This window comes from Scleropages formosus, chromosome 22 (assembly GCF_900964775.1).
Source record: "Scleropages formosus chromosome 22, fSclFor1.1, whole genome shotgun sequence".
NCBI lineage: Eukaryota > Metazoa > Chordata > Actinopteri > Osteoglossiformes > Osteoglossidae > Scleropages > Scleropages formosus.
The window spans coordinates 109502-133140 of record NC_041827.1 but is presented as its reverse complement, the minus strand read 5'-3'; the positions used below and the strand labels follow the sequence as shown (position 1 = coordinate 133140).

General features: G+C 41.0%; 2 protein-coding genes across 4 annotated transcripts; both read right to left on the bottom strand.

Moving 5' to 3' along the window:
- Positions 1-2786: 2786 nt before the first annotated feature.
- timm17a (translocase of inner mitochondrial membrane 17 homolog A (yeast)) lies at positions 2787-6656 on the bottom strand. 2 transcript variants are annotated; one of them, XM_018745724.2, is made up of 6 exons: positions 6512-6656; positions 5750-5883; positions 5300-5363; positions 4911-5039; positions 4055-4165; positions 2787-3864 (listed from the first exon to the last, which is right to left on the bottom strand). In XM_018745724.2, exons 1-6 carry the CDS (start codon positions 6525-6527, stop codon positions 3794-3796), a joined length of 525 nt encoding a protein of 174 aa, XP_018601240.1. In that variant the 5' UTR covers positions 6528-6656; the 3' UTR covers positions 2787-3793. The 2 variants fall into 2 exon arrangements, with proteins under 2 accessions (XP_018601240.1, XP_018601241.1); XM_018745725.2 differs by having other exon boundaries at positions 5750-5849; positions 6512-6653.
- Positions 6657-13243: 6587 nt separating this feature from the next.
- Positions 13244-23436, bottom strand: lmod1b (leiomodin 1b (smooth muscle)). 2 transcript variants are annotated; one of them, XM_018745718.2, is made up of 4 exons: positions 22995-23436; positions 22770-22891; positions 14626-16377; positions 13244-14319 (listed from the first exon to the last, which is right to left on the bottom strand). In XM_018745718.2, the coding sequence occupies exons 1-4, from the start codon at positions 23293-23295 to the stop codon at positions 14293-14295; spliced, it is 2202 nt and encodes a 733-aa protein (XP_018601234.1). In that variant the 5' UTR covers positions 23296-23436; the 3' UTR covers positions 13244-14292. The 2 variants fall into 2 exon arrangements, with proteins under 2 accessions (XP_018601234.1, XP_018601233.1); XM_018745717.2 differs by having other exon boundaries at positions 22770-23073; positions 23171-23436.
- Between the last annotated feature and the right edge of the window lie 203 nt (positions 23437-23639).

Here is a 23639-nt window from a genome sequence, read left to right as displayed (position 1 = left end):
GAGACATATGCTGCCATTAAGGCAACATCTTTTCCCAGGAAGTCAATGGTTCAGCAAGACAATGCCAGGCCTCATTCTGGATGTGCTACAACAGGGTGGCTTTGTGGACACAGAATGCATGTGCTTGACTGGCCTGCCTGCAGTCCAGATCAGTCTCCTATCGAAAATGTATGGTGCATCATGAAGAGGAGAATCAGACAATGGTGACCACGAACTGTTGAGCAGCTCAAGTCCTGCATACAGCAAAAATGAGCAAAAATTCTACTTGAAAAACTGGAACAATCGATTTGTTCAGTTCTCAAACAATTAGAAAGTGTAACTAAAAGAAAAGGTGATGCGACCCAGTGGTAAACATGCCTCTGTCCCAACTTTTTTTGAGTGTGTTGCAGGCATCAATTTCTAAATTTATTTATATTTGACCAATAGAATTAAGTTCATCAGTGAAAAGACTGAAAATCTTTTCTTTGTCCTTTTGTCTGTTAAATAAAGGTTCAAGTGAATGAATAGATTACAGTTTTTAGTTTTTGTTGCATTTTTAAAAAGTGTCCCAACTTTTCTGGAAATGGGGTTTATATATTAACCATCACTGGATTTTTTAAAAAATTAGTAATATTACATTTATTTCCTAAATTAGCAACATTACTTTCTGTATTAATCTTAGAACTCCAGTGACTTTGGTCACACTTCTGTTGTGTATTAAGCTGTAAGCAAAATACAGCAACAAGCTGGACTAAAAATTAAACTTTGTTTTCAATACCTCTACTGCAGAAATAAAACAACAAGGAAATTAATTTTCCAACAAAATGATGTTACACTCACCACTTTTGTAAAGTAACTAGAAATGCAGAGTCTTACACTTTTTAAGTAAAGCACCCAAATTGGCTGTGGCTGCACAACAAAGTCAAACCGGCTCTGAATTTCATTTGCTCCTGGTTGCCGATGCATTCAGACAATGGTGGGCAAACAAAGGACAACAGTGCAAGAGCATTTGCACACACATGGTCTCATCTTGAAGGATTAAATAAGATACCTACCCCTGTGGCATACACAGAACACACACACACATAACATTAACTCATTGCATGAAATCATCATGGTACATGAATTCCCATTCTGAAGGGATCAAAATACAAATTATTCTTCATGGAAAAAATAAAACTGATTCATGAGCAAAACGATCAGCTAAATTCCTTAAAATAAAAGGTATTTTATGCATGACAAAAATAATAGCAAAGAATAGGGCAGCTGGTAGTAGTCAGAGCTACTGCCTTTGGATTCAGAGTTTGCAGGTTTGAATCCTACCTCCAAATGTAGTACCCTTGAACAATGTACTCACCCTGAATTACTCCAGTAGAATTACCCAGCTAGTGTATATAAATGGGTAAAAAAAAAATCTGTAGATTTAACATTATAAGTCACTGTGCCTTATAATTTATTGACTGTACCAAATACTTCTGAGGCTACTGCAGAGCAAGACTGGGACATGGGACAATGGGTTTGAAGTCTTTGCCCTGAGGTCGTGCAAATGTCTTATTTCTTTGTAATGGTCTCTTTGTCAAGTTCTAAAATACAGCTGCTTCTTTTCAATTGGCCATCCTCTATGTGCTCTCTAAGCGTCGTCATTTTATCTAGAACGTATCAAGTCATCATATTTCTCCAGACACACCATCATACATCTCTCTCCACTCGTTCTTATTTCAAGACCCTGGGGTGGGCTTAGCAATGAAAAAACACAAACAGCACATTGCTTACATGATGCAAAGAGCTCTAGCCTATTTCACCCTTTTGTACTGCTGGGTGCTTTACTGGAGCAGCTGAGGGTAAGCATTTCAGGGCTACTGCAGCAGTAGCAAGGACGGGGCTTCAACCGGAAATTCAACTGTCTTTCCATCTTCTATGGAAACCTTTTTTTGTTGTTTTGCAGTTGACAAAAGTTTTTTCACAGCCACTTGAAACAAGGAAACCCTGATTATACAATCCTTAAATTTTGCTTATTTATATGCAAATCAACATACAATTTTTATCCATTTATATGCTGGGTTTTTAATAGTTTACACACTGTTACCACAGTTATTCCATGTCAGTATCTTGCTCAAAAGGTACAGAATAACTACTGGAACTTTCAGTTACGTAATTCGTAACTTAATGTATACTCAACTAAAAGAAAGAAAATACCTACTTTTGTAAAAACTGTTTTCCATCACACTGATCACAAAAATCACTCAAGATGTCAGCAAAATGGAGAAAATTACACATCTTTGTATACTTCCTGACACTGGATGGTTTTTAGTGCAGTTAAAACCACTTCAGTATATAACAGCATTAACACTAAGTTTTTTTTTTTTTTTTATTTAAACACAACTAACTAGATGACTGACTGCAGAGTTTGATTATGAGATGACATTTCCTAACAGCCACCCTGAGTGCTAGTAGCTTCATGAAATGATATCAAGAGTCCAGGATACCGGGAAAATTAAACCTCTACTGTCCACCCAGATGCTCAAACTTGACCAACACTCTGGGGTACACAAGGTGTGAATTAGAGTGCACACTAGCTTCCCTATGCCTCCTGTCAGAATTAGACACACGGTATATGTTGCCAAGGGCAAAATTAGTCACAATCTTATTTTCCCTAGATTTTCTCAATTTTTATAGTTCATCTATACCAAAGCACATCACAGCAACAAAATAATGTTCCATTTACTCATTTAAATGACACTCTTCTCCAAATCAATGAACCATGTTAAGTTAAAATAATTAACCCATTTATACCACTGGGTAACTTTTATTGGCACAATTTAGGGTAAGTGCCTTGCTCAAGGGTACTACAGCTGGGATTCAAACCTAGGTTGTTCAAGTGTAAGGTGGCAGCTCCAGCTCTCAAGTACTTGCTGGCTTTAATTGTAAATTTAAAGATCTCTCTCCATCCTGTCATACAGGTCCTTATCAGATAACCCATGAGTAAAAACATATGGCACTTATTACAGGGCAAAGCTTTACATTCTGCACCATTTATGCAGTAACAGTCAACGGCTAGTACGATCTTATTAGACCAGACGTATTCACATGAAGTACTGGATCCCTGTCTATGTCCATGTAATTTACAAAGGCCTTCTAGGCACAAATAAAAGCCATATGAAATTCAGCAGATTTTCAGACCATGGACGAAACAGTTTGCATGTCTGTCTGCAACATCAGTTAAAAAAAAAGTTACTGTTACTTTAAAGTTACACTGATCATTAAAAGAACTGAACACAGAACAACTAAAAGTCAAGAAGTTAGAAAGCAATACATAAAAAGTCACTTTGGAAAGGCCTTTATGTACACACACAGACAACATATGAGTTTGGGATTGATCCATCTTCAATAGGACAAAACGGTGTGCACAATCCCCATTGTCGACTTAAGCGCATGAGCAGGTCCCAGAAAATTCTGTAGTCTGAAATTTAACTGCAGAGAAAGTGCATTCATGTGGACCCCAGAGAGATTCGCGGCTGCATCATATGGACAAGGTGAAAGGCATTCACCCAGCCATCTCTTCGCAACTGATACTGGTTCTAAAGAAATTAGCCATGTACATGCAATAAGCATCTTAAATCGCAATCAGAATATGCTGCATACAACTGTCATGAATAAGTAAACTCGTCTCCGTGTACAGTTCACACAAATTGGTAGCATTCCAGCAATGCTTAATGTCTAAGCCCTCCCACAGTTCTTCAACAAGGGAAACAGTGAGTTCATGGGGGGAAAAAAAAAAAAAGGCCTGAAGGTCAGTTGAAGGGGAATGATCCTCTTATTGATATTGTCTGTAATCCCCAAATGAAGGGGTGGGCATGGGGGTGGGCTCCTCTGCAAACTTGGGCCCTGTTGATTTGAGACACACCAGGACAAGTGTTACCACACAGAAACTGATCACATGTTATTATACAAACCTCAGAGGTCTTTCAGCTCATCTTTGAATACTTGCCAGTTCCTATGTAAGAAAAAGACTAAACCCTGAAACATTCATAAATGATGTATGAAATTTCAAGGCCTTGTTTGCAATGAAACTCACCAGTTGGAAACTGTGATGAAGCAAATCTTGTGAGTAGGATTCCAGCACCCTCTATCAATGCTAGCAGTATGCCTCCCATTGCTGCAGAACCCATCATAGCCACAGGGCCATCTTAGAGGAGACAAGAATGATGACATTAAGGTTTCAAAGGGCTCAATGACCCAACACTGTATTACATCACTCAATTTCAATTTAATTAATTTTTAAAGAGCACTCTTCTCACACAGTGACACAACACTTTAACACAGGCATAAGGAAAGAAAAACAAATACATCAGATAAGAAACAAGACAACTGACTAATGACTACCATAATATAGTACTTTCATAGAGCTATGAGTATGCCTACTGGCCACAGAGGAAAGGAACAAATACTCCCAACTGAAAATCGAGGGAGGAAAAAAAAAAAAAAAAAAAAAAAAAAAAACCTCTGGGGGTCCAAGGGCCAGTGGTTGCCCACCCCTCCTGGGCATTCTAGATTAGTAACGATTCTAAGCCAGTTAACAAGAAATAAATGATATTGTTGCTATATGGTATCTTGAATCCCCAGCTCAGCATGGTACATCTCGTAATGATGCATTAGACTTGTGATTCAAGAGTTTGTCATGTGTACAGTAAAGTTTGTTACACCATACAACGAAATTCACAAGTTGTTAAAAGATGAGCAAGAAACTGAAAAACAATTTGTCTGAAGGCAGTAACTCAACAAATATAAGATTTAATTAGATCTCATTAATGGCCTAAGCAGGTTGTATGTGCTGACAAGGGTGAGCATCCAAGCAGGCGCTTTCATCCTTGAGTATTTTCCCCTTGCGCCAGGACGGAATCCCCGCCAGCTGCCAAGGGACCACGACTTACTTCGTGCCGCCAAGATTGCCCCTGTCATAGCCCCGCTGGTGATGGAGTTCCAGGGATCCTCTTTGCCCCGTATCTTGACCAGCCCGCAATCAATTGTGGAGAAGAGACCACCCCAAACTGCAAAACTCCCTGTGGGTTGCAAACATATGAAAACAAGTAATTTTCTAAATCTCTTCGTGTCAACACCATTGACAGCTGTACTACAGTATAATCTGTTACTGGTACTAAAAACAAGTGTTCAAAATTCTGTACGAAACCAGTGGTTAGTAAACAACTACCAAATGAGCACTACTCACTGAGGAATGTGATTAATTAAAACAACTATGCAGAAACAAATAACCGTGACAAATGTCATCTTATTCCCCTTTCCTCATGACATGCAAACTCACCTCCCAGCTGTGGTGCTCTGGTCCTTACTGCTGTGAGGCTCCCTCGCAGCCTGTGGTTTAAACCCTGGTGAAAGGCACAGAGCAGCTGCTGTGAGAGAGGCGCCTCCACTGACAGCTATGGCAATAGGCAATATGCTGCTATGGGATTGATTATTCATGCCTGAACAATGTGCAGGGTACGATTACTAATGCCTTGAGCTGAGTGATGCCTGCACACACGCGGGAGACATTTGCTAACTGTTGCATTATTAACAAATGAATATCTTAATTTAAGGTCTTCAAGTTCAGTTTATTCAAATTATAAACCTCTACAACGCAACGAGCGGAGATCAATGACCCGCAAACTAAATAATAAACATGACCGTGGGTTTGAAATTTAAAATCATAATGAACCGAGCATCGTCAACTTTTAAGGGCGCAAAGAAGGAAAAAAAGCAGGGCAACACTCACAGCCGGTGAATTTCGAAAGCCTTTCACAGCCTGGAAGATCCCTCCGCCGATGGCGCCCATCGTGAACGCTCCCCCGCAGTCGTCCACGATCCGCCAGGGGCTTCGATCGGATATACACACAGCATGTGTGTCAGCTTAGGAAAAAAAGACCCTGGGTCCGCTGTCAGACTCGGGCTTCGTACCCGCTAGACCCAATCCCAATGTGCCGTGTTTCGTGGACATCATCATCATCATCATGTCATGATGATCATCAGCCACCGAGGACACGGAGAAACAGTCGGACGCCACGGCACGTTACATGATTCTCGCCAAACGCGGCACATCCATCCATCCAGCTAGCAAATCAGGTGTGCTGGCTTGCTATTTTCACAGAAGAACTACTACTTTTTTTTTCTACGAACAAATTCACCGGCGTCGTCGGAACACACCACCAGCCCAAGAGACCGCTATCTTTGCGCCTGCTCGTCATTCAACTAGCAAGCGAGAGTTGTTTGGTAAGTGTGAACACAATACACGGAACAAAAAACCCAACATAACCATTTGAAACACGAAACGTGTAGTAATGCATGAGCCGGCGGTTGCCGTGGTTACAAGGTCACCCGGCCGGCATAGCCTACCCGACAGGTAGCACACCGATACGTCGCTCGTCAGACTACTTCAATTTAGTTTTCTTACTTTACTTATTTCTTTCTTCAAATAAGTTCCCATGTGTGCCAAATCTACCTTATTTTCACAACAACGGAACGGTTAAAATAAGGTTACCATGGCTCACGTGCATACTCCTCCATTTTCTTCACTGAGTGTCCCTGCGGCCTTGTGGAAAGCCAAGCGTGACGTCAGTGGGAACTGACGCCACTGTCAACGTCACAGCAAAGATCTCTTCAGCCCCAAGAAGACAAGACCTTCGACTTGAATGCTTAAATAAGCCACTCTCTAAGTTTAAGTTTAAGTTTCAAGCTTATTGTCATAGATAGAAGTACCATGTACATGTATCATGAAAATCTTCCTGAATGCTTCTCCACAGACTATGGACAAGGACAATAGGAATACTGCTGCACAAACAAAACAGTGTCAATGACAGTAAATAACAATAGCAGCAGTGACAGCAACAACAGTAACAACTGTAAGTCACTAAAAACAGCTTTAAAAATATACTTAATCATGGCTATCGCTGATTGCTCAACATTAAACTTGTATGATCTTGCACAAACACACACACACTTCAAATGTCTTTTGAATCTGACAACATACTCCTGACTGACATTACATTACTGGTTCAGATTAACTTTTTGACTGGTAGTTGTACTATTATCTAGTACAATTGTCAAACAATGTCTTCTGAGTTACCCTGCAATGGACTGGCATCCCATCCAGGGTACCCCCATCAGCCTTTAACCCAGTATTTTAGGGATTGGCTCTAAGCCACCACGATTGTGATCAGGACAATCAGTTATTGAAAATGGCTGGATTATTATTATCTCACACACACACACACACACACACACACAATCTGAAGCCGCTCGTCCCCAGCGGGGAGCCGGAGCCTAGCCCAGCAGGGTGTGGGGCTGGAGGGGGGCACACCCAGGGTGAGACACTAGTCTGTTGCAAGGTACCCCAAGTGGGACTTGAACCCCAGACCCACCAGAGAGTGGGACCCAGCCAAGCCCAGTGTGCCATCGCATCCCCCTATTATTATTATCCATCCATCCGTCGTCAACAACCGCTTGTCTCAAGCAGGGTCGCGGCGAACTGGAGCCTAACCCGACAACACACGGCACAAGGCTGGCAGGGGAGGGATTATTTCCCTGTGTGCCAGTGTTCTAATAAAACATTCGAGATGAACCCTGCCTCTGCTCCTTCTTCGCCCCATCCAAACCCACGGCACTGTGCCTCATTATTATTATTATTATTATTATTATTATTATTATTATCAATAATAATAGTAAGACATGTGTATTTCATAATATTTGATCATCAAATGTGTATTTGCTCATTAAAAGCATAATCCAGAAATACCATGTACCTATGTAACCTACAATGTACAATATGTTTCGTTGTATTAGGTTCATCTAGATCATGGGTTTTCTGCTGAAATTGTGATTATCATAATGCTGCTATACTTCTGGAAAAGAACATGCTGTTTTGTTGGTTGTATCATTTGGTCAAACCTCTCAGATATATTTTGCTTGGAGAGGACGTTACAAAGTCACGAGTACTTTCTCTTCGTTCCCAGCAGAGGGCTCACAAAATAATAAAACATTAATGCTCTTGAGGGGGCGCGGTGGCACAGGAAGTCTGGCACTGTTTGGGTGTAGGTTCGCATCTAGCTTAGTGTGGAGTTTGCATGTTCTCCATATGTCTGCGTGGATTTCTGCTGGCCACTACAGTTCTGTCCCACAGCCCAAGGGTTTTCAGTTTTCATAAGCAATTCATAACCACCACTTAACATGTTTCAGGTTAAGTGGTGGCTATGAATTGCTTGTAGTGAGTGAGTATGAGTCTGCTTAGTCATGTGTGGGGCTACCCTACGATGGACTGGTGTCCTGCCCAGGGGTTAGCCCTCCTAGCTTACTGTCAAGTGATTTAATACAGTATCTGCCCTGCTGCAACCCTGACAAGCACAAGTAGTTAACGAAAGAGTGATTTGTGTTTCTCCTAAGGCAGGATGACCATGGTCCACAACCCAACCTGAAAGCATAGGGATATAGACTAAACAAGATAGACTCTGGACAGAACACCAATCCATCACATGGTAGCCACACATTATGGGCAATTTAGAATCAGAGGTCCTGTTGAAGTGCATTTGGACTGTGGGAGAAAACACATATGAACACACAGAGAACTAGAGAACTCCATTATAACAACACTGCATCTAAAAATCCTAATTTCAGTAACACACAAGCCAAAGTAATAAGAGCATTGTACTGCATAAGGACTTTTATACATTTATCTTTTTGCAAAATTTTGAAAATGCGAACTGGGTGTAACCAGTTGTGAAACTGAAAAAACACAACATTTTTTTTCTTGACCATAATAATTCCCTCCTCTACCATAGCATTTTTCTGCCACATGATTTAATGGTACAGTTAACCTGTCCCCTCAGTTCTGCAAAATTTTCTGGCTCTTGGAGGTTCAGGTAAACATAACCCTAACAAATGTGATTGTAGGGGGCAAAATATATGTGGTGAAGAACAAGCTATAACAGTATGGCAAACGCATGACAGAATCCAGTGGAATGGTAAATAAATATTTATACTCTCCTCTGATGGAGGGAAATATTTACACGATCTCTCTCCCCAACATCTCGTTCCCTCAGCTCTCTCTATCCAAGCACAGAGCCCTGCCAGCAAGCCAGACAAGCTGCTGGCTGCAGTCCCACTATTGGAAACAGCAAAGGAATGAGCTGTGGACTGTGTCTTCATTGAGAAATTACCAAATATAGGCATTTCATGGGTTTGGAGGGCCAGACCGGGCGACTGGAACATAAATTGCGCCTGCCGACTCTTGGCCAACTAGGGAACACTTTGTTGCAAGACAACAGCCATGAACATGGTGCACCCGCACTGCCTGAGAAACTCAGCAGGCAGCTTGTCCCTTTGGTCTGGTGGTTACGACTCCAACCTGCCTATGCCCATTGTTGGTGTAGGTGACATTCAAGTGTAGGGGTCATTTCATGCTTTTTTGGCACAACTTAGAATTCAAAGACACCACATGCAAAAGTACCTTTGGGGTTAAGTTCTCTTTGAATATCACAGTACTTTCATGCATCAGAAACCTGTGGAGTCTGTTTAGCCAACGTCTTTACAATTCTTCAGATTTCTAAATGACTCAGGAACAGGAGAAAAACTGCAAGAATTGTTATACAGGAAGAAGTACACAGTGTCATTTTGCCCTCTGTTGTTGCTAAGACGGCTAACCATTTTCAAAATGTTTATGTCTGGTGCTGTGGCGCAGTGGGTTGGACCACAGTCCTGCTCTCCGGTAGGTCTGGGGTTCGAGTCCCGCTTGGGGTGCCTTGCGATAGACTGGCGTCCTGTCCTGGGTGTGTCCCCTCCCCTCTGGCCTTATGCCCTGTGTTACCGGGTTGGCTCCGGTTCCCTGTGGGATAAGTGGTTCTGAAAAATGTGTATGTCATATACTAAGTCAAAGGGCTTGGACTAATAACATTGGAAGTTTTGCTGATCTTCCAGAGTAGGGTCAGCAGCAGAGATGTGTTGGAAGATGAAGGTCATTAACCCCCAATAGGCATCTAGTCTGGAGAAAATATCCACGGTGTTACTTGTGAGAGCCCTTCAGGGCTTTAAACAGGAAGCTTTCCTGTAATCTGTTAAAATACACGTGATTTAAAATGGAGAACATTCCATATGGCTGGTACAAAATTATACCAATGATGATTTAACAAAATTATGTGAATGCATACTATATTAACTTCTATTTAGTTGATGTTTTTTGCCAATACAACTGACAGTGTTAGTTACTTGAAATTATTTACCCATTTCATGCAGCAGAATACTGTTACTGAAGCAGTTCAGGAGTACTGCATCGCAAGTGGGATTCCAGCCCAGGATCTTCAAATTGCAAGGCCGCAGTACTAATAACACACTACACAATTCACTTCAACTCATATGTTTAAGTTACAAGTCACTTGAACATCCTCCAAATCCAGGTCACTGTGAAAGTGTATTCTAAGTCTGGAATAAAAAACAAACCAAACTATAATCTCCCATTGAAAAAATAAAAATATGATTTTTAAAAAAGGGGAGCTGAGACATCCATATCTTTTTCATTTAGAACATTTTAGACAGAATTAAAATCAAAAAACCAAACATTACAACAACGCTATGTGTGCTCACGATGTAGTGAAGTAGTTCAGTAAAGTTAGTAAAACAAGAGTAAAAAAATAAAAATTACATTTTTCTTTTTCTTGAAAGTACTTGGATATATCATTGACACAAAACTGCATAAAACATTGAGTAAACTGAAAAGATATTCTAGAAAAACTGTGCCTTGCTATAATTCCCTAAAATGAAGGTAATACATGAAACAATTTTTTAAAGTTTCTAAAATGATGAAAAATGTAAAGCTGCTATTCACAAAACTTGAACTGAGGAAAAAAATGTACTTAAGAAAAAAATTACTATTTAGTATGCAAAATAAGTTGAAGCCCAGACCGTAGAGGTTCCACAATATTAGTTTACAGTTCTCAGACTGGGACAAAGTCTGTAGAATCAATTTTCAGATCATACGGCTTCCATTGCCAGCCAGCACTTGCCTGTTACCTATCTGTATTCTAACGTGGTTTTAAAAACATACATTTCTTAAGTTGGACATGGTAAAAAAAATATTTAAAAAAATACCTCTGAGCATTTAAATTCCCAATAAAAACTGCAGTTAGCAATAACCGTGGATATACTGTCGATTAAAAAAAAAAAAAGAAAAACATAACTTTGTTGTTTTCGATTGGACCGTCCCATTACAATTCCATTCATTATCTGAAAAAAAGTGTTTATAATATCAGCTTCTATTGTTTTTTTCAGTCTAGGAAAGGAGGAGAGTCTTCTTGGTACAACAGAGGAGGCAACATTCTAATCCAAAGTGTCAATTATTCAAAGAAAGATAACTTAAAAATGGCACCCTAGAACTATTGTTCTTTGTTACCTATTATCACATGACAAGATCTACAGTGCCATGAAAAAGTATTTGCCCCCCCCACCCTTGTTAAATTATGAATGAACTGTGATTAACCACATTTTTTGGAAAGCTGAGTTAAATTTCACTTGCCACACCCAGGCCTGATTACTGCTAGACCTGTTGAATCAAGAAATCACTTAAACAGAACCTGTCTGACAAAGTGAAGCACATCTCAAAAAACAACACATCATGCTGCCATCTAAAGAAATTCAAGAACAGATGAGAAACAAAGTAATTGACATGTATCAGTCTGGAAAGGGTTACAAAGCCATTTCTAAGGCTTTGGGACTCCAGCGAACCGGAGTGAGAGCCATTATCCACAAATGGAGAAAACTTGGAACAGTGGTGAACCTTCCCAGGAGTGGTCGGCCTACCAAAATTACTCCAAGAGCGCAACGATGACCCATCCAGGAGCTCATAAAAGAACCCAGAACAACATCTAAAGAACTGCAGGCCTCAGTTAAGGTTAGTGTTCATGATTCAACAATAAGAAAGAGACTGGGCAAAAATGGCATCCATGGGAGAGTTCCAAGGCGAAAGCCACTGCTGACCAAAAAGAGCACAAAGGCTCGTCTCACATTTGCCAAAAAACATCTTGATTATCCCCAAGATTTTTGGGCAACTATTCTGTGGACTGATGAGACAAACGTTGAACTTTTTGGAAGGTGTGCGTCCTGTTACATCTGGCGTAAAACTAACACAGCATTTCATAAAAAGAACATTATACCAACAGTCAAACATGGTGGTGGTAGTGTGATGGTCTGGGGCTGCTTTGCAGCTTCAGGACCTGGACGACTTGCCATAATTGATGGAACCATGAATTCTACGCTCTGCCAGAAAATCCTGAAGGAGAATGTCCGGCCATCAGTTCGTGACCTCAAGCTCAAGCGCACTTGGGTTATGCAGCAGGACAATGATCCGAAACACACTAGCAATTCCACCTCTGAATGGCTCAAAAAACACAAAATTAAGGTTTTGGAGTGGCCTAGTCAAAGTCTGGACTTAAATCCGATTGAAATGCTGTGGCATGACCTTAAACAGGCCGTTCATGCTCGAAAACCCTCCAATGTGGCTGAATTAAAACAATTCTGCAAAGAAGAGTGGGCCAAAATTCCCCCACAGCGATGTGAAAGACTCATTGCCAGTTATCGTAAATGCTTGATTGCAGTTGTCGCCGCCAAGGATGGCACAACCAGTTATTAGGTTTAGGGGGCAATTACTTTTTCACATGGGGCCAGGTAGGTTTGGACAGCTTTTTTCCCTTAATAAATGAAATCATCATTTAAAAACTGCATTTTGTATTTACTCGGGTTATCCTTTGTGTAATAATTAAAATTTGTTTGATGATCTCAATCATTTAACTGTGACAAATATGCAAAAAAATTTAAAATCAGGAAGGGGACAAATACTTTTTCACGGCACTGTACAGTATACCAACTAGCAGTTATTATGACTTCAATGGTCTCAGAGGGCTGACTGATAAATGTGAAAGTTTGGATAGTAAACCATGAAAATGACCTTTGTACGGAAGAGGAATTAAGCATTAACCATAAATAAATATGTGGTGTGTCAAAAAAAGGCAAAAGTACAGTACATGAAATACAGTTTCATGGAGTTTGGAGTTTAATAGCTTGTTTACAACCATTCATACGTTACTGCAAAATACAAATTTAGTGTACATTTAATGGATGACTAAGATACTTAGCAAAGAACAAATTGTATTGTCTTAAGAAATGTAATAACTACAAAATCTAGTTTAACTGTTGGAAAACTTAGCAATCATATCTAACACTATGCTGAGAATAAAAACAAGTGCTACAGAAAGTTACAAAAGAAGGTAGTCATCCCTTTATACTTTGAATTCCATTAGAGTTTACGTTAGCTAAATAATGAGCAACTCTCATTTCTTGAAGAAATTTAAACATTCACATTAAAATGAGCAAGTGTTGGTGTTCAGTTGTACTTTTCAAGCATCAGAACCACACTTGAATTCATAGAGAGAAAGGTAAGACATATATTTTGTAGTAATTAGCGCTTGCATAATAGCATTCATCTTGCAGGGATTTACAAATTCAGAACTGAAACAAATTAAAGCACTCACATCTCCACATACCTTATGGTAAAACTGAAGCTCCATCTTCAGACATTTCTAAAGACTTTGAATTCTAGGTTGGGACTGATGATGCCTGAGATATCACTATATAATACAAATGGCATTAGCTCCTTTAATATCAGGTTCTGCCAGTCTTGCTGGTGCTGTCTTTACCAGATCTATGTGAAAATGTCAATCCCTACATTAGTTTCTATTGCAGTCCTGTATGGAATTCCCATTAGGTTTCCACTGATAGAGTACATGGCATTTTTGTCTCATCTGCTTCATCTAGAGTTCTGACAAAGTCCAACACCAATGAACTCACGAATTCCATCATCATGAGTCTGTCATCGTTCTGAATGTAGCCCCAAACAGAAAGGATTGCACACCTTCAACTACATACCAGTGACCTGCTTTGAAAGTGCAGCTGTCAGTCAAGACACCAATGCTGATACTGCCATAGAAAGAGCAGCTCTTGATGTCCTGCCTCTGAGCAACTCTATGGACCTGTTCATCACGGCTCCCCACCCCCTACCCATTACTCCACAAGCATTCTTTCGGACACAGGAAAGGGACTATACACCCAGGAACTGCTCCATCCCACACTAGCCACCCTGCTTCCCGCAGCAAAGTGGTAAGACTATCTGTCAATTCAGTAAGACTTGAGAGGTTCAACCTCTTTAGGGTCTGTGAGATGTCTGTCTCCCTCTCCCCCTGTACTCCTCCCCTCCTTCTCCCGTTCTTTCCTTATTCCCTGCAATCATTGCAGCAGCTTCGGCAACTCAACCTGCAAAAGGATAGAAATGACATAGTGGACTTCTCAATAGTGAATGTTTCTCTGAGAGGAATACAGTTTCATTCAATCAATCAATCAACGAGACGCACAGAGCAAAAGTGATCATCTCTCATCTGTTACCTTTTTTAGAACAAATACGTAAAACATTCTTTTTCTAGAACCAGTTGTTAAATTTCTTTTCCCGCTGTATATAATTCCTATTAGTAAGGCCCTGATGTCTGCTCAGAAGTTCAATGGTCAGGTATAGGTCACTTGTGAATCCATTCCTTTCGTCCAAACCCATCCCAAATGACTCACCTTTTTGAGCTGTTTAATGTTGCTGTTTCGGATGGAGGCCAACAGCTGATCCCTTGAGTTCTTGTTCCCAGAAAACCCTGAACCCTTGTTCCCTAGTTTTCTTTGCGACACAGGGGTCAGTGTGCTACGTAGGCAATTTATGTCCAGGGCAGGTGCAGGGGGTGGTGGAGGGGGTGGTGGTGGGGGTCCTGTTTCTCCACCTCCTTTTTTGGGTGTCACTTTGGGGGAGGGTTGGGGTGAGGGCAGAGGGGAAACCTTGGGAGAAGGCTTTGGGGAGGTTTTAAGGAAGCCTCCTGAGGTCTTGGGGATCTCTAGTGTCTCCTTCTTCTCCCCATCGGCCTGGGCCTGCTTCTGCTCTTGAAGCCTCCGCTGCCGCTGTCGGTCCATGTTACGGCTCAGGATGTTGGTCATGGTCATACGTGGACCAGCCAGCTCAAAGTGATAACCTAGTTTGAGCAGTGTAGTGTTCTCCTTCAACACTTTAGCCATCTCCATCTCGGTTTTGCCACCACAGATGTGCCGCTGATTGTGGAAGCGCAATTCAGTGAGGGTTGCGTTGTGCTGCAGGGCCTGTATCAGGGCAATGATGCCTTTGCTGGTGAGATGGTTGGAGTCCAGGTTGATGCTGGTGATGGTCTTGTTGACCCGCAGAGTGCCTGCAATAGCGTAAGCCACATGGTCATCAGCCCTGGTGTTGGCTAGTGCAAACGTCTTAACATGCATGTTATCCCGCAGAGCCTCAGCAAACTGTATGAGGGTTTTATTCTTGATCACCTCTGAGTTATTCACATTGAGCTCCGTGAGTTGAGGGTCATTGTTGCTGACCTTCTCAAGCAATTCATCGAACATACTGGCATCGTCATCCTCATCTTCAGCCTTTTCTTTGGCCTTACTCTCCGGGCCTTTCTCCCCTACAGGTTCCTCTCCCATGCTGTGCTTCAGGCCCTCACTGATGGCCTTCCCTTTCTCTGTCTCTTTCCTTTTCACATTATCCTTCTCCTTTTCCTTTGCTCTTGCTTTAATGCTTCTCTGCTCCTTTTCCTTTTCTCCCTGTATGCCTCTATCATTCTCCTTTTCTTTTTGCTTCTCCATCTTCTTATCATCCTTCTCCTCCTGTTGGGATCCTGTTTGGGCAAGTCGCGCATCCTCCTTGCTTTTCTCCTCCCCTCTATTCTTCCTGTCATCTGTTTTGTTCTCTTTTGCCTGACTTTGCTTTTCCTCCAGTCTGGATATCAGTCCCCTTGTTTTATAATCCTCCTTCTTCCTGATTTCTTCTTTCTTCTCCCTTTCTTTTATTTCTTCCTTTTCACTTTTCTCCCAAAGCTTTGAGATCAGTTCCTTCGTCTTGCTGTCCTCCCTTTTCCGGTTCTCATCCTTACGCTCCTTGTCTCTGGCTTCCTCCTTCTTCTCCTGCAGTTTAGAGATCAACTCTTTTGTTTTACTGCTGCCCTCTTCCTTCTTTCCACCATCATCCTTTCTTTCTCTTGGCTTGCTCTCTTCATTCATCTCTTTCTCCTTGCTCCCTCCTTTTCTCTCTGTCTCCTGACTATCATCTCTCAAAAACTGGTTTGAGGGCCCAGGCTTCTCCTCCATGTTAGATTTGCCTTTCCTGACATAGTCTCGCTCACCAGACATGCTGTTTTGCCTCTGGATTTCCCTTTCCTGACTCTCTGACCTAGACAGGCTTTTCTCTTGGCTCAGGCCCATCTTCTTTAGGTACTGCTGCTTCAGACTCTCCTTCTTGGGCTCTGCCTGTGGAGCAAAGACAGATAAAAAGTCTTCTGTGAATTTTTTAAGATGCATTTTGTGCTGCAGAGTTAAATGTATAATTTACAGTTATAAAAAGTTAATTAATGTCAAACGCATTTTGTATCTTACATTCCTTAAAGCAGTATCTTGGATCTACTGCATTTCTTGCATACTGTATCTACACTGATACTACTTTCTCAGTGTGAAGACATCTGCAGTCTCATTTTATGATGATGCAATTTCTTTTTCACATGTATAGTAACCACCTATCAGCAGAAGAAAGTGAAAAATTCTGTTGTTTGTTATTAAATACTGGTTTGTCATAGCACCAAGGTATGAATGAAGGTTAACATGAACAAGAAGTTTTCCTGAATAGGAATGTCCCGACCTTATGCAGAGATAAGACAATACACAAAATAATGAAGAACCTTTAATTTAGATCCACTGTTAATGTTCTAGGGGGGCGCGGTGGCGCAGTGGGTTGGACCGGGTCCTGCTCTCCAGTGGGTCTGGGGTTTGAGTCCTTCTTGGGGTGCCTTGCGGCGGACTGGCGTCCCGTCCTGGGTGTGTCCCCTCCCCCTCTGGCCTTACGCCCTGTGTTGCCGGGTAGGCTCCGGTTCCCCATGACCCCGTATGGGACAAGCGGTTCTGAAAATGTGTGTGTGTGTGTGTGTGTGTGTGTGTGTTAATGTTTTGTGCATCACATATTTGCATTGGGTAGGCAGATAGCATCAGCAAGAGAAAGCACACAGAACATTCCAGAGGAGAGGTAACAGGCATAACAGCGAACAATGAATCCAAGGCTAGACAAACAATAATTACAATAGTTTTGGTGAAGCATTCAATTGTGGCTTCAGTATACCGTGTAAATGTTGCACTTTACATTTACTGATTAAAGAAAGGTGGCATGGTGACACAATGAGTAGCACTGCTGTCTCACAGCACCTGGGTGGTGTGAGAGCCATGGATTTGATCCCCGCTTAGTCAGTGTGGAGTTTGCATGTTCTTCCCATGTCTATGGGGGTTTCCGCCAGGTGCTCTGGTTTCCTCCCACAGTCCAAAGACATGCTGTTCAGGTTCACCCCTAGTGTGTGAGTGACAGAGAGGATGTGTTCCACTGATGTATGGATGAGTGACCCTGTGTAAGTAGTGTATCTAGCAGTGTAAGTCACTTTGGTGAACCAGGTGTGGGCTGATAACACTACATAAAGTTCATTGGAAGTCACTTTGGAGAAAAGCGTCTGCTAAATAAATAAATGTAAGAACGGATCTTGTAATATGTTCTAATTATCAAGGGACAGTTTGATATTACATACACATGACTAAAATTATTCTTGGTAACTGTTTAGCTTACATATTTGTCTAAGGTGAACACAAGCGATAGTTTGGATATTGAACTGCTTGCAATTAGGACAAGAATTTCGATCAGTGCCCTTACAGCAAGACTTGAGTTGAGCCTGAGCTCTCAACTGGAACTGAACTCTGACTACACCTTAGCCAATGCCCCATGCCATGAACCTATGTTTGAACCACTGATTAGTAGTAAGTATTAATTCATACATGAATTCAATGTCAGTCAATGGTTCTGGTGTTCCAGTTTTTGTTCAAGACAAATCTATTAAAGAGGAAAACAAACCAAATTGAGCAGCATAATATGACAAACATTTTAAGATATAATATTATTAATTTACTGTGCCTCTGAAGTGAGAGCTGTGTTATTTTTTTTAAATGTTTTGAAAAAACACAGAGAGAATGTCGAATCATTTAGCCTCTTTGTGTGATAGTAGTGGAAATTAAATAGTATTTATTTGTTTTTAAAAGGATTTGTGATGTGGTTCGTTACACTGCAGCATTTTTCATGATTAAATTAGGTCAATTTGTTTACATTAAGGGCACAGGGCTGCTTTGTGTATCAGCCTGGAATTCAATCCCACAACCATCCAGCACAGAGCCCCTCCCATTCAGCACCCCACTACATTATCCCTACCAGCTATATAAGCAAACTACTCTTCTGTTATCATGTTTCCACATTCAAACCCAGACCCAGACTTTAAGGCTTCTTTCCACTACAAGATTACAATGATCACAGCAGAAAAACTAAGGCTGGTTTCAAGAAGTTGTATCTTGTTTGTGGTACCTTTGAGCAGTTGTACCTTTTACCTTAAGCCATCAGACTTTGAAAGTTTTTAAAGGCAATCTGAGAAACTACTGCATAACTAAATGTATGTCACCTGACATCAGAATCCACTGTATTTACACTGTGCACAGGGAGCCGTTTTAAGCAGCTGTTATGGGTAAATGAATCTGCCTGGGTGTCCAAGTTGCTGATTTGTGAGCCACTGTCTTAGCAGCTCTGTGCAGCTCCAGCTTTGGCAGATGTGTCCTTAAAAGGCAGTGAGCCATCAAACCGAGGAACCTTGCCAAACTGCGATTGAGAACCACCACAGAGCCAGGGGGCCTAATGTCTCCAGTGCCATCCTTGCGCACAGCTCAGTGTTACTGTTTTTTTTAATCCTCTCATGTCAAAGAAGCAGATCAAAACCACCCAGACAAAAGATGACATGCAGTAGGACTTACCCTATGATTAACATACCTTTTTTAGTATAAGAGTATGTTCCTTTATTACTCTTATGAACGTACCCTAAGTATTTATTACTCCTATTAACTCGCCCTGTGAAGAAACTAAACATAGGCAGATGGCTTCTATAGTGCATGACATTAATATAATTCAGCTGTACTTCACTTTCATCTGCCAGGTTAATTAAGATAAATGTATAACAGTGGAAAATTATTTTTCAGGACCCTTATTTCTGAGGGTGTGTGAACTGCAGATCACATTGTGGATTACACTATCCAGTTTTTGGAAAGAACTGTAAAGTTCCTATTTAAAGTAATAACAGTTTTAACCAGTTTTATATTGCCTTTGCATTCAGTATATTGCAGTTCTTATATTTTAATGCTGTACTGTTAATTTCCATAAGGACGTGCGGTGATGCAGTGGGTTTGGCCTGTGCCTGCTCTCTAGTGGGTCTGGGGTTCGAGTCCCGCTTGGGGTGCCTTGTGGCGGACTGGTGTCCTGTCTTGGGTGTGTCCCCTCCCCCTCCAGCCTTATGCCCTGTGTTGTTGGGTTAGGCTCTGGCTTGCTGCGACCCCGCTTGGGACAAGCGGTTCCTGTGTGTGTTAATTTCCATTTAGTAATATTGACTGGTGCTTAGCTGTAAAAATTTCAGTACACCTACTGGCAATGTAAATGCAATCCGACAAACAAAACATCATCTCTCTACGTCATGTGGACAACAGGCAAAATTATCAATTATCAGTCACAATAACCTTCAGCTGAAGTATTTTTAAAACACTACATGCTTTAGGACGTCAATATCTATTTATTGATTGAATCAATTTGAGGTATACTGTCAACTAAGGCGGGGGGCATGGGGGCGCAGCGGGTTTGGCCGGGTCCTGCTTTCTGGTGGGTCTGGGGTTTGAGTCCCGCTTGGGGTGCCTTGTGACGGACTGGTGTCCCATCCTGGGTGTGTCCCCTCCCCCTCCAGCCTTACACCTTATGTGTTGTCAGATTAGGGTCCAGCTCACCGCGAAACTGCTCGGGACATTGTGTATGTGTGTGTCAACCAAGGCTGCTTGTGCACAGCAGTAATTTTGTGTGATTTGTGTAAAAATGCAGTTATATGTAAACAAAACACCAAACAAAATCATATGTGCACTGAAGTGAATATTTTCATATGACTGGTCTATTTGCCTAAACTCTGTATATCAAAGAAAGAACTCACTCTTTGTGACATCACAGAGTGAAAACCCACACTTACAGCTCATTGATATTCACAAAGAAGAGTCCTTTTTCTTTTTAGTTCTCCAGCTTTGAAATGAGATTCCACCCCACATCAGATCTACTCCTTGACTCTTAACTTTGGAGAACTTTTGGAAATATTTATTTACAGGATAGCTTGGGTCACTTTTGCATTTTTCCTAACATTTTTCTTAATGTGTTCTTGGAAGTGGTTTGATTGTGATAAGTTTCATCTTGCAGTTGATTTTGTCTGATTTTCTCTAATAGGTTGATGTTGTAGTAACTCCTGCTGCCACCACTACTACTACACTGTAGTTCATCTACGATGATCACCATGTGATCAAAAAGGCACTAGTGTATTATACCATTCCTAACTTTATAGTCACCTTTTAGTCCACTAGGTAAATAATATTAAAAGTAATGGCAGAAAAACTTCTCATTGTAGCATTTACGTGCCTCCCAGGTCAAAAACTTCTTCAGAAGCCATTAAATTCATTGTTTTATTTGACAACAGACTAGTCAATAAATCCCACAGTGACAGTTAATTTGCTAATAGGACACACTGAAAAAAATTGCCTATTACTACAATCTGATCAGTGCTCACTGACACGCCTCAAAATGCATTTTATGTAGATTTAGCCCTTTTCTGTTCTCACAATCAAGAGCTATAGTACACTTTAATTTCTCCTAAATAAGGACATTAGGCATTAGCAGAGCAATCAGATAAAGGACTGGAGGAATTTGGCATCAGCAGAACCAAGTTCTATGTTTTGGCAGCAATGCATTACATGAAGCAATTCAGGCCATTGAGAGAAGGACAGTATCTAAATTAATTCTTTTCATTTCATAGTTTTCAGGTAAACATCCTTTCTATAAAAAGGTCTCTTTCAGAAAGTAATGCAGTATATTAACCAGAGGAAGAAACACACGGTACAGCAGGTAATGCTTGGACCTCACAACACCTAGGCTGTGGTTTCAGAAGTGGGTATGAATCTGTCTCTACAGCTGATGGAATTTCCAAGTTCTTGCTATGTTTGCATGAGGTTCCTACTAAAGACAGTCAAAAGACATGCATGGAAGAAGGAAGTGATAACCGACTTCAGTACTCTCCAATACCTTGAAAGCCACACAAGTGGTGTCGAAGAGTTCATTTCAGTTTGATGGCACTTGCCCTACATTATACTTTAACATAGCCTGGTTCGGAATATGAAGAAGAAACAAATACCCCATGGTGCACAGTGCTATGGTGATCATGGTGCTAGGCCTTCATCAATCTTTGAACATACAATGTTGCTTGAAAGTATGAGAGCCCCCTGTCTCTCTTAATTGTACCATGAATTGTTATTTAATGAGAAGCAGTCTTCCCCATCTCACATAATAGGTGTAATGACCAATTCCATATGTTGATTTAGAGGAAATCATATGTTGTAGAAAGGAAGTAGTGCAGGTACAAAAATAAGTGAAGCCAAAGGTGCATTTGTTAAACCAAGTAGGTAAGTAGAATCAGGGGTGTAAATCATAATTTTTTTTTTTGTTTATTTTTAACATCTTAGATGTAGATTTTATTCGTTTAATATTTTATATGAGAATAATGACCACTCCTATAGGGTTCGCACACTTTCAAGCAGCACTGTAGCTTCTATTAGCTCTATATTTGCTGCATTTATTGCCAGCGAAGAAGTAGGCAGTAGTCTGAAGTAAAGTAATTTGCAGGCATTTAACAGAATCAGTTATTATACAAATGTTTTCTGTAAAAGTTTAACCTTAAGTTTAATGCTAAAGTTAGTTTTGTAGAAAAATCAGACAGCATGTCAAACTATGAGGAATTCTGGAGGTGTTAATAAGAAGTCAGGATGTGAAATCACACTCAGTCAAACTGGCTACTCCATCTGAAACATGTGGTATACCAAGGTAAATGTCACTTTATTTTTGGAAAAAGATAAATTATTTGATATTCTTATGGGTAGTGATCTTACCAATCAATCTCATGAATCTAATTTTAATCTCATCAGAGAAAAAAATCATGACCTATTGATTTACACACATAACCTCTTTATATAAAACTGCTACCCTTAAACTGAAGCATTAGAATATTGCTTGAAACAGTGTTGTGGCTTCTCAGCATTCCAACAGTGGCATGTAGGTTGGTTGTTCCCTGAGGCCCAAGATGCTGTAGTATGACCAGAAATTTCAATCAGACTTACAGCTCTCCAGACACCTCTGACCTTGGCTAGCTTTTAGTTGCCGCTGATTTTCATGGAAATTAATCTCATGTAAGATTAGACCAACCCAGCTTGATATTTGTCCTCGTGACTCCAAAAGTGGCAGGTGAGAAGACACTTTAGAGGCTTCTTTTCCACATCCCTCTTACCCAGTGAAGAGAGCAGCAAGCAGTTTGCATGTCTGTGTTCTCCTGCACTGTAAACCACAATCTTTATAATCTGTCACAATCTATCATAATATCAAGTTACCGACAGGAAAAAACTAGCATTGTTGTAACCATCAAAGATACTTCAATAAAAGAAAAGAGTTAAACTTCTTGCTGAAGAGAAACAAGGGGCATTTCCATACAAAGTCTACATTTTCATACCTCGACTGACAGCTGTCTCTCACTGAGCTTCTTGGGTTCCACCTTGGCATCAACATTGTTGTGGATGGATGACTGTTTCTCTAGTGGGCTCCTCTTTCTGAGCAAGCTTGGCATGTTGAGATCTGGATCAGGGTCAGGTGCTGTCAGAACTTCTTTTTCCAACTCCTCCACCTCTTCGGGCGACAGGATAGACAACAGGTTGTCAATGTCTGGGTCTTCACTCACCTGACGCCCGGTCCGTGTCAGCGCTCGTACTTTCCACTTGGACATGACTACCCAGAAAACGAGCCTCAAATCCAGATGACTGAAAACAAAGAGAAGTTGGAAATATCCCTTTCAGTTTTCGCTGTTGTTTCACAGTCCTATAAACAGGAGTATTGTCCCAGTGACCAAAGACCCACTGTGAGAGACTCCTGGCGCCTGGTCTGGGAGGGGAAACCTTGAAGAGCCGAGAACATATGCATTGGTCTTTCGTCAGAGCCGCCCGAGATGCTTGCACATTCCTTGAAATCCTCCTCAAGTGCATGCCCAAATTTAGTGCAGAGCTTTTTGGCCTTTTAAAGTCAAGAGGACGGACTCAGAGACCTGCTAGAAATTTAAACGTGTAACACCAAGCAGAGGGGCAGTGGTCCACTGGTCAGAATCTTCACAGAAACATGCAAAATACATAAGAAACTGACATGGAAGAGTTCATAAATCAAAGCTATAAATGAACTGCACTGCACAAAATAATATTTAAGAAGAAACCTTGAAATGTGTTTAAGGCTGAAAAGGAATGGAGTATCAATAGTGTATAGTGACACTAACTTTGTACTGAGAAAGTACAGTGTGGGAACATAGAAGTCAAATAAATAAAAACTAGATGAGAGC

Bases quoted from the DNA above. Each gene is read 5' to 3' on its own strand.
- timm17a (XM_018745724.2), bottom strand. The intron at 5,364-5,749 runs GTGAGTGTTGCC...GCCTTTCACCAG, and splicing joins GCTTTCGAAATTCACCGGCT to GGTTTAAACCACAGGCTGCG. The intron at 3,865-4,054 runs GTGAGTTTCATT...TCAAATCAACAG, and splicing joins TTCATCACAGTTTCCAACTG to GGCCCAAGTTTGCAGAGGAG.
- lmod1b (XM_018745717.2), bottom strand. From the start codon at position 23,295: ATGCACTTGAGGAGGATTTCAAGGAATGTGCAAGCATCTCGGGCGGCT. The intron at 23,074-23,170 runs GTGGGTCTTTGG...CTTTGTTTTCAG, and splicing joins GGCGCCAGGAGTCTCTCACA to TCATCTGGATTTGAGGCTCG. The intron at 16,378-22,769 runs GTATGAAAATGT...TTTGCTCCACAG, and splicing joins AGAGACAGCTGTCAGTCGAG to GCAGAGCCCAAGAAGGAGAG.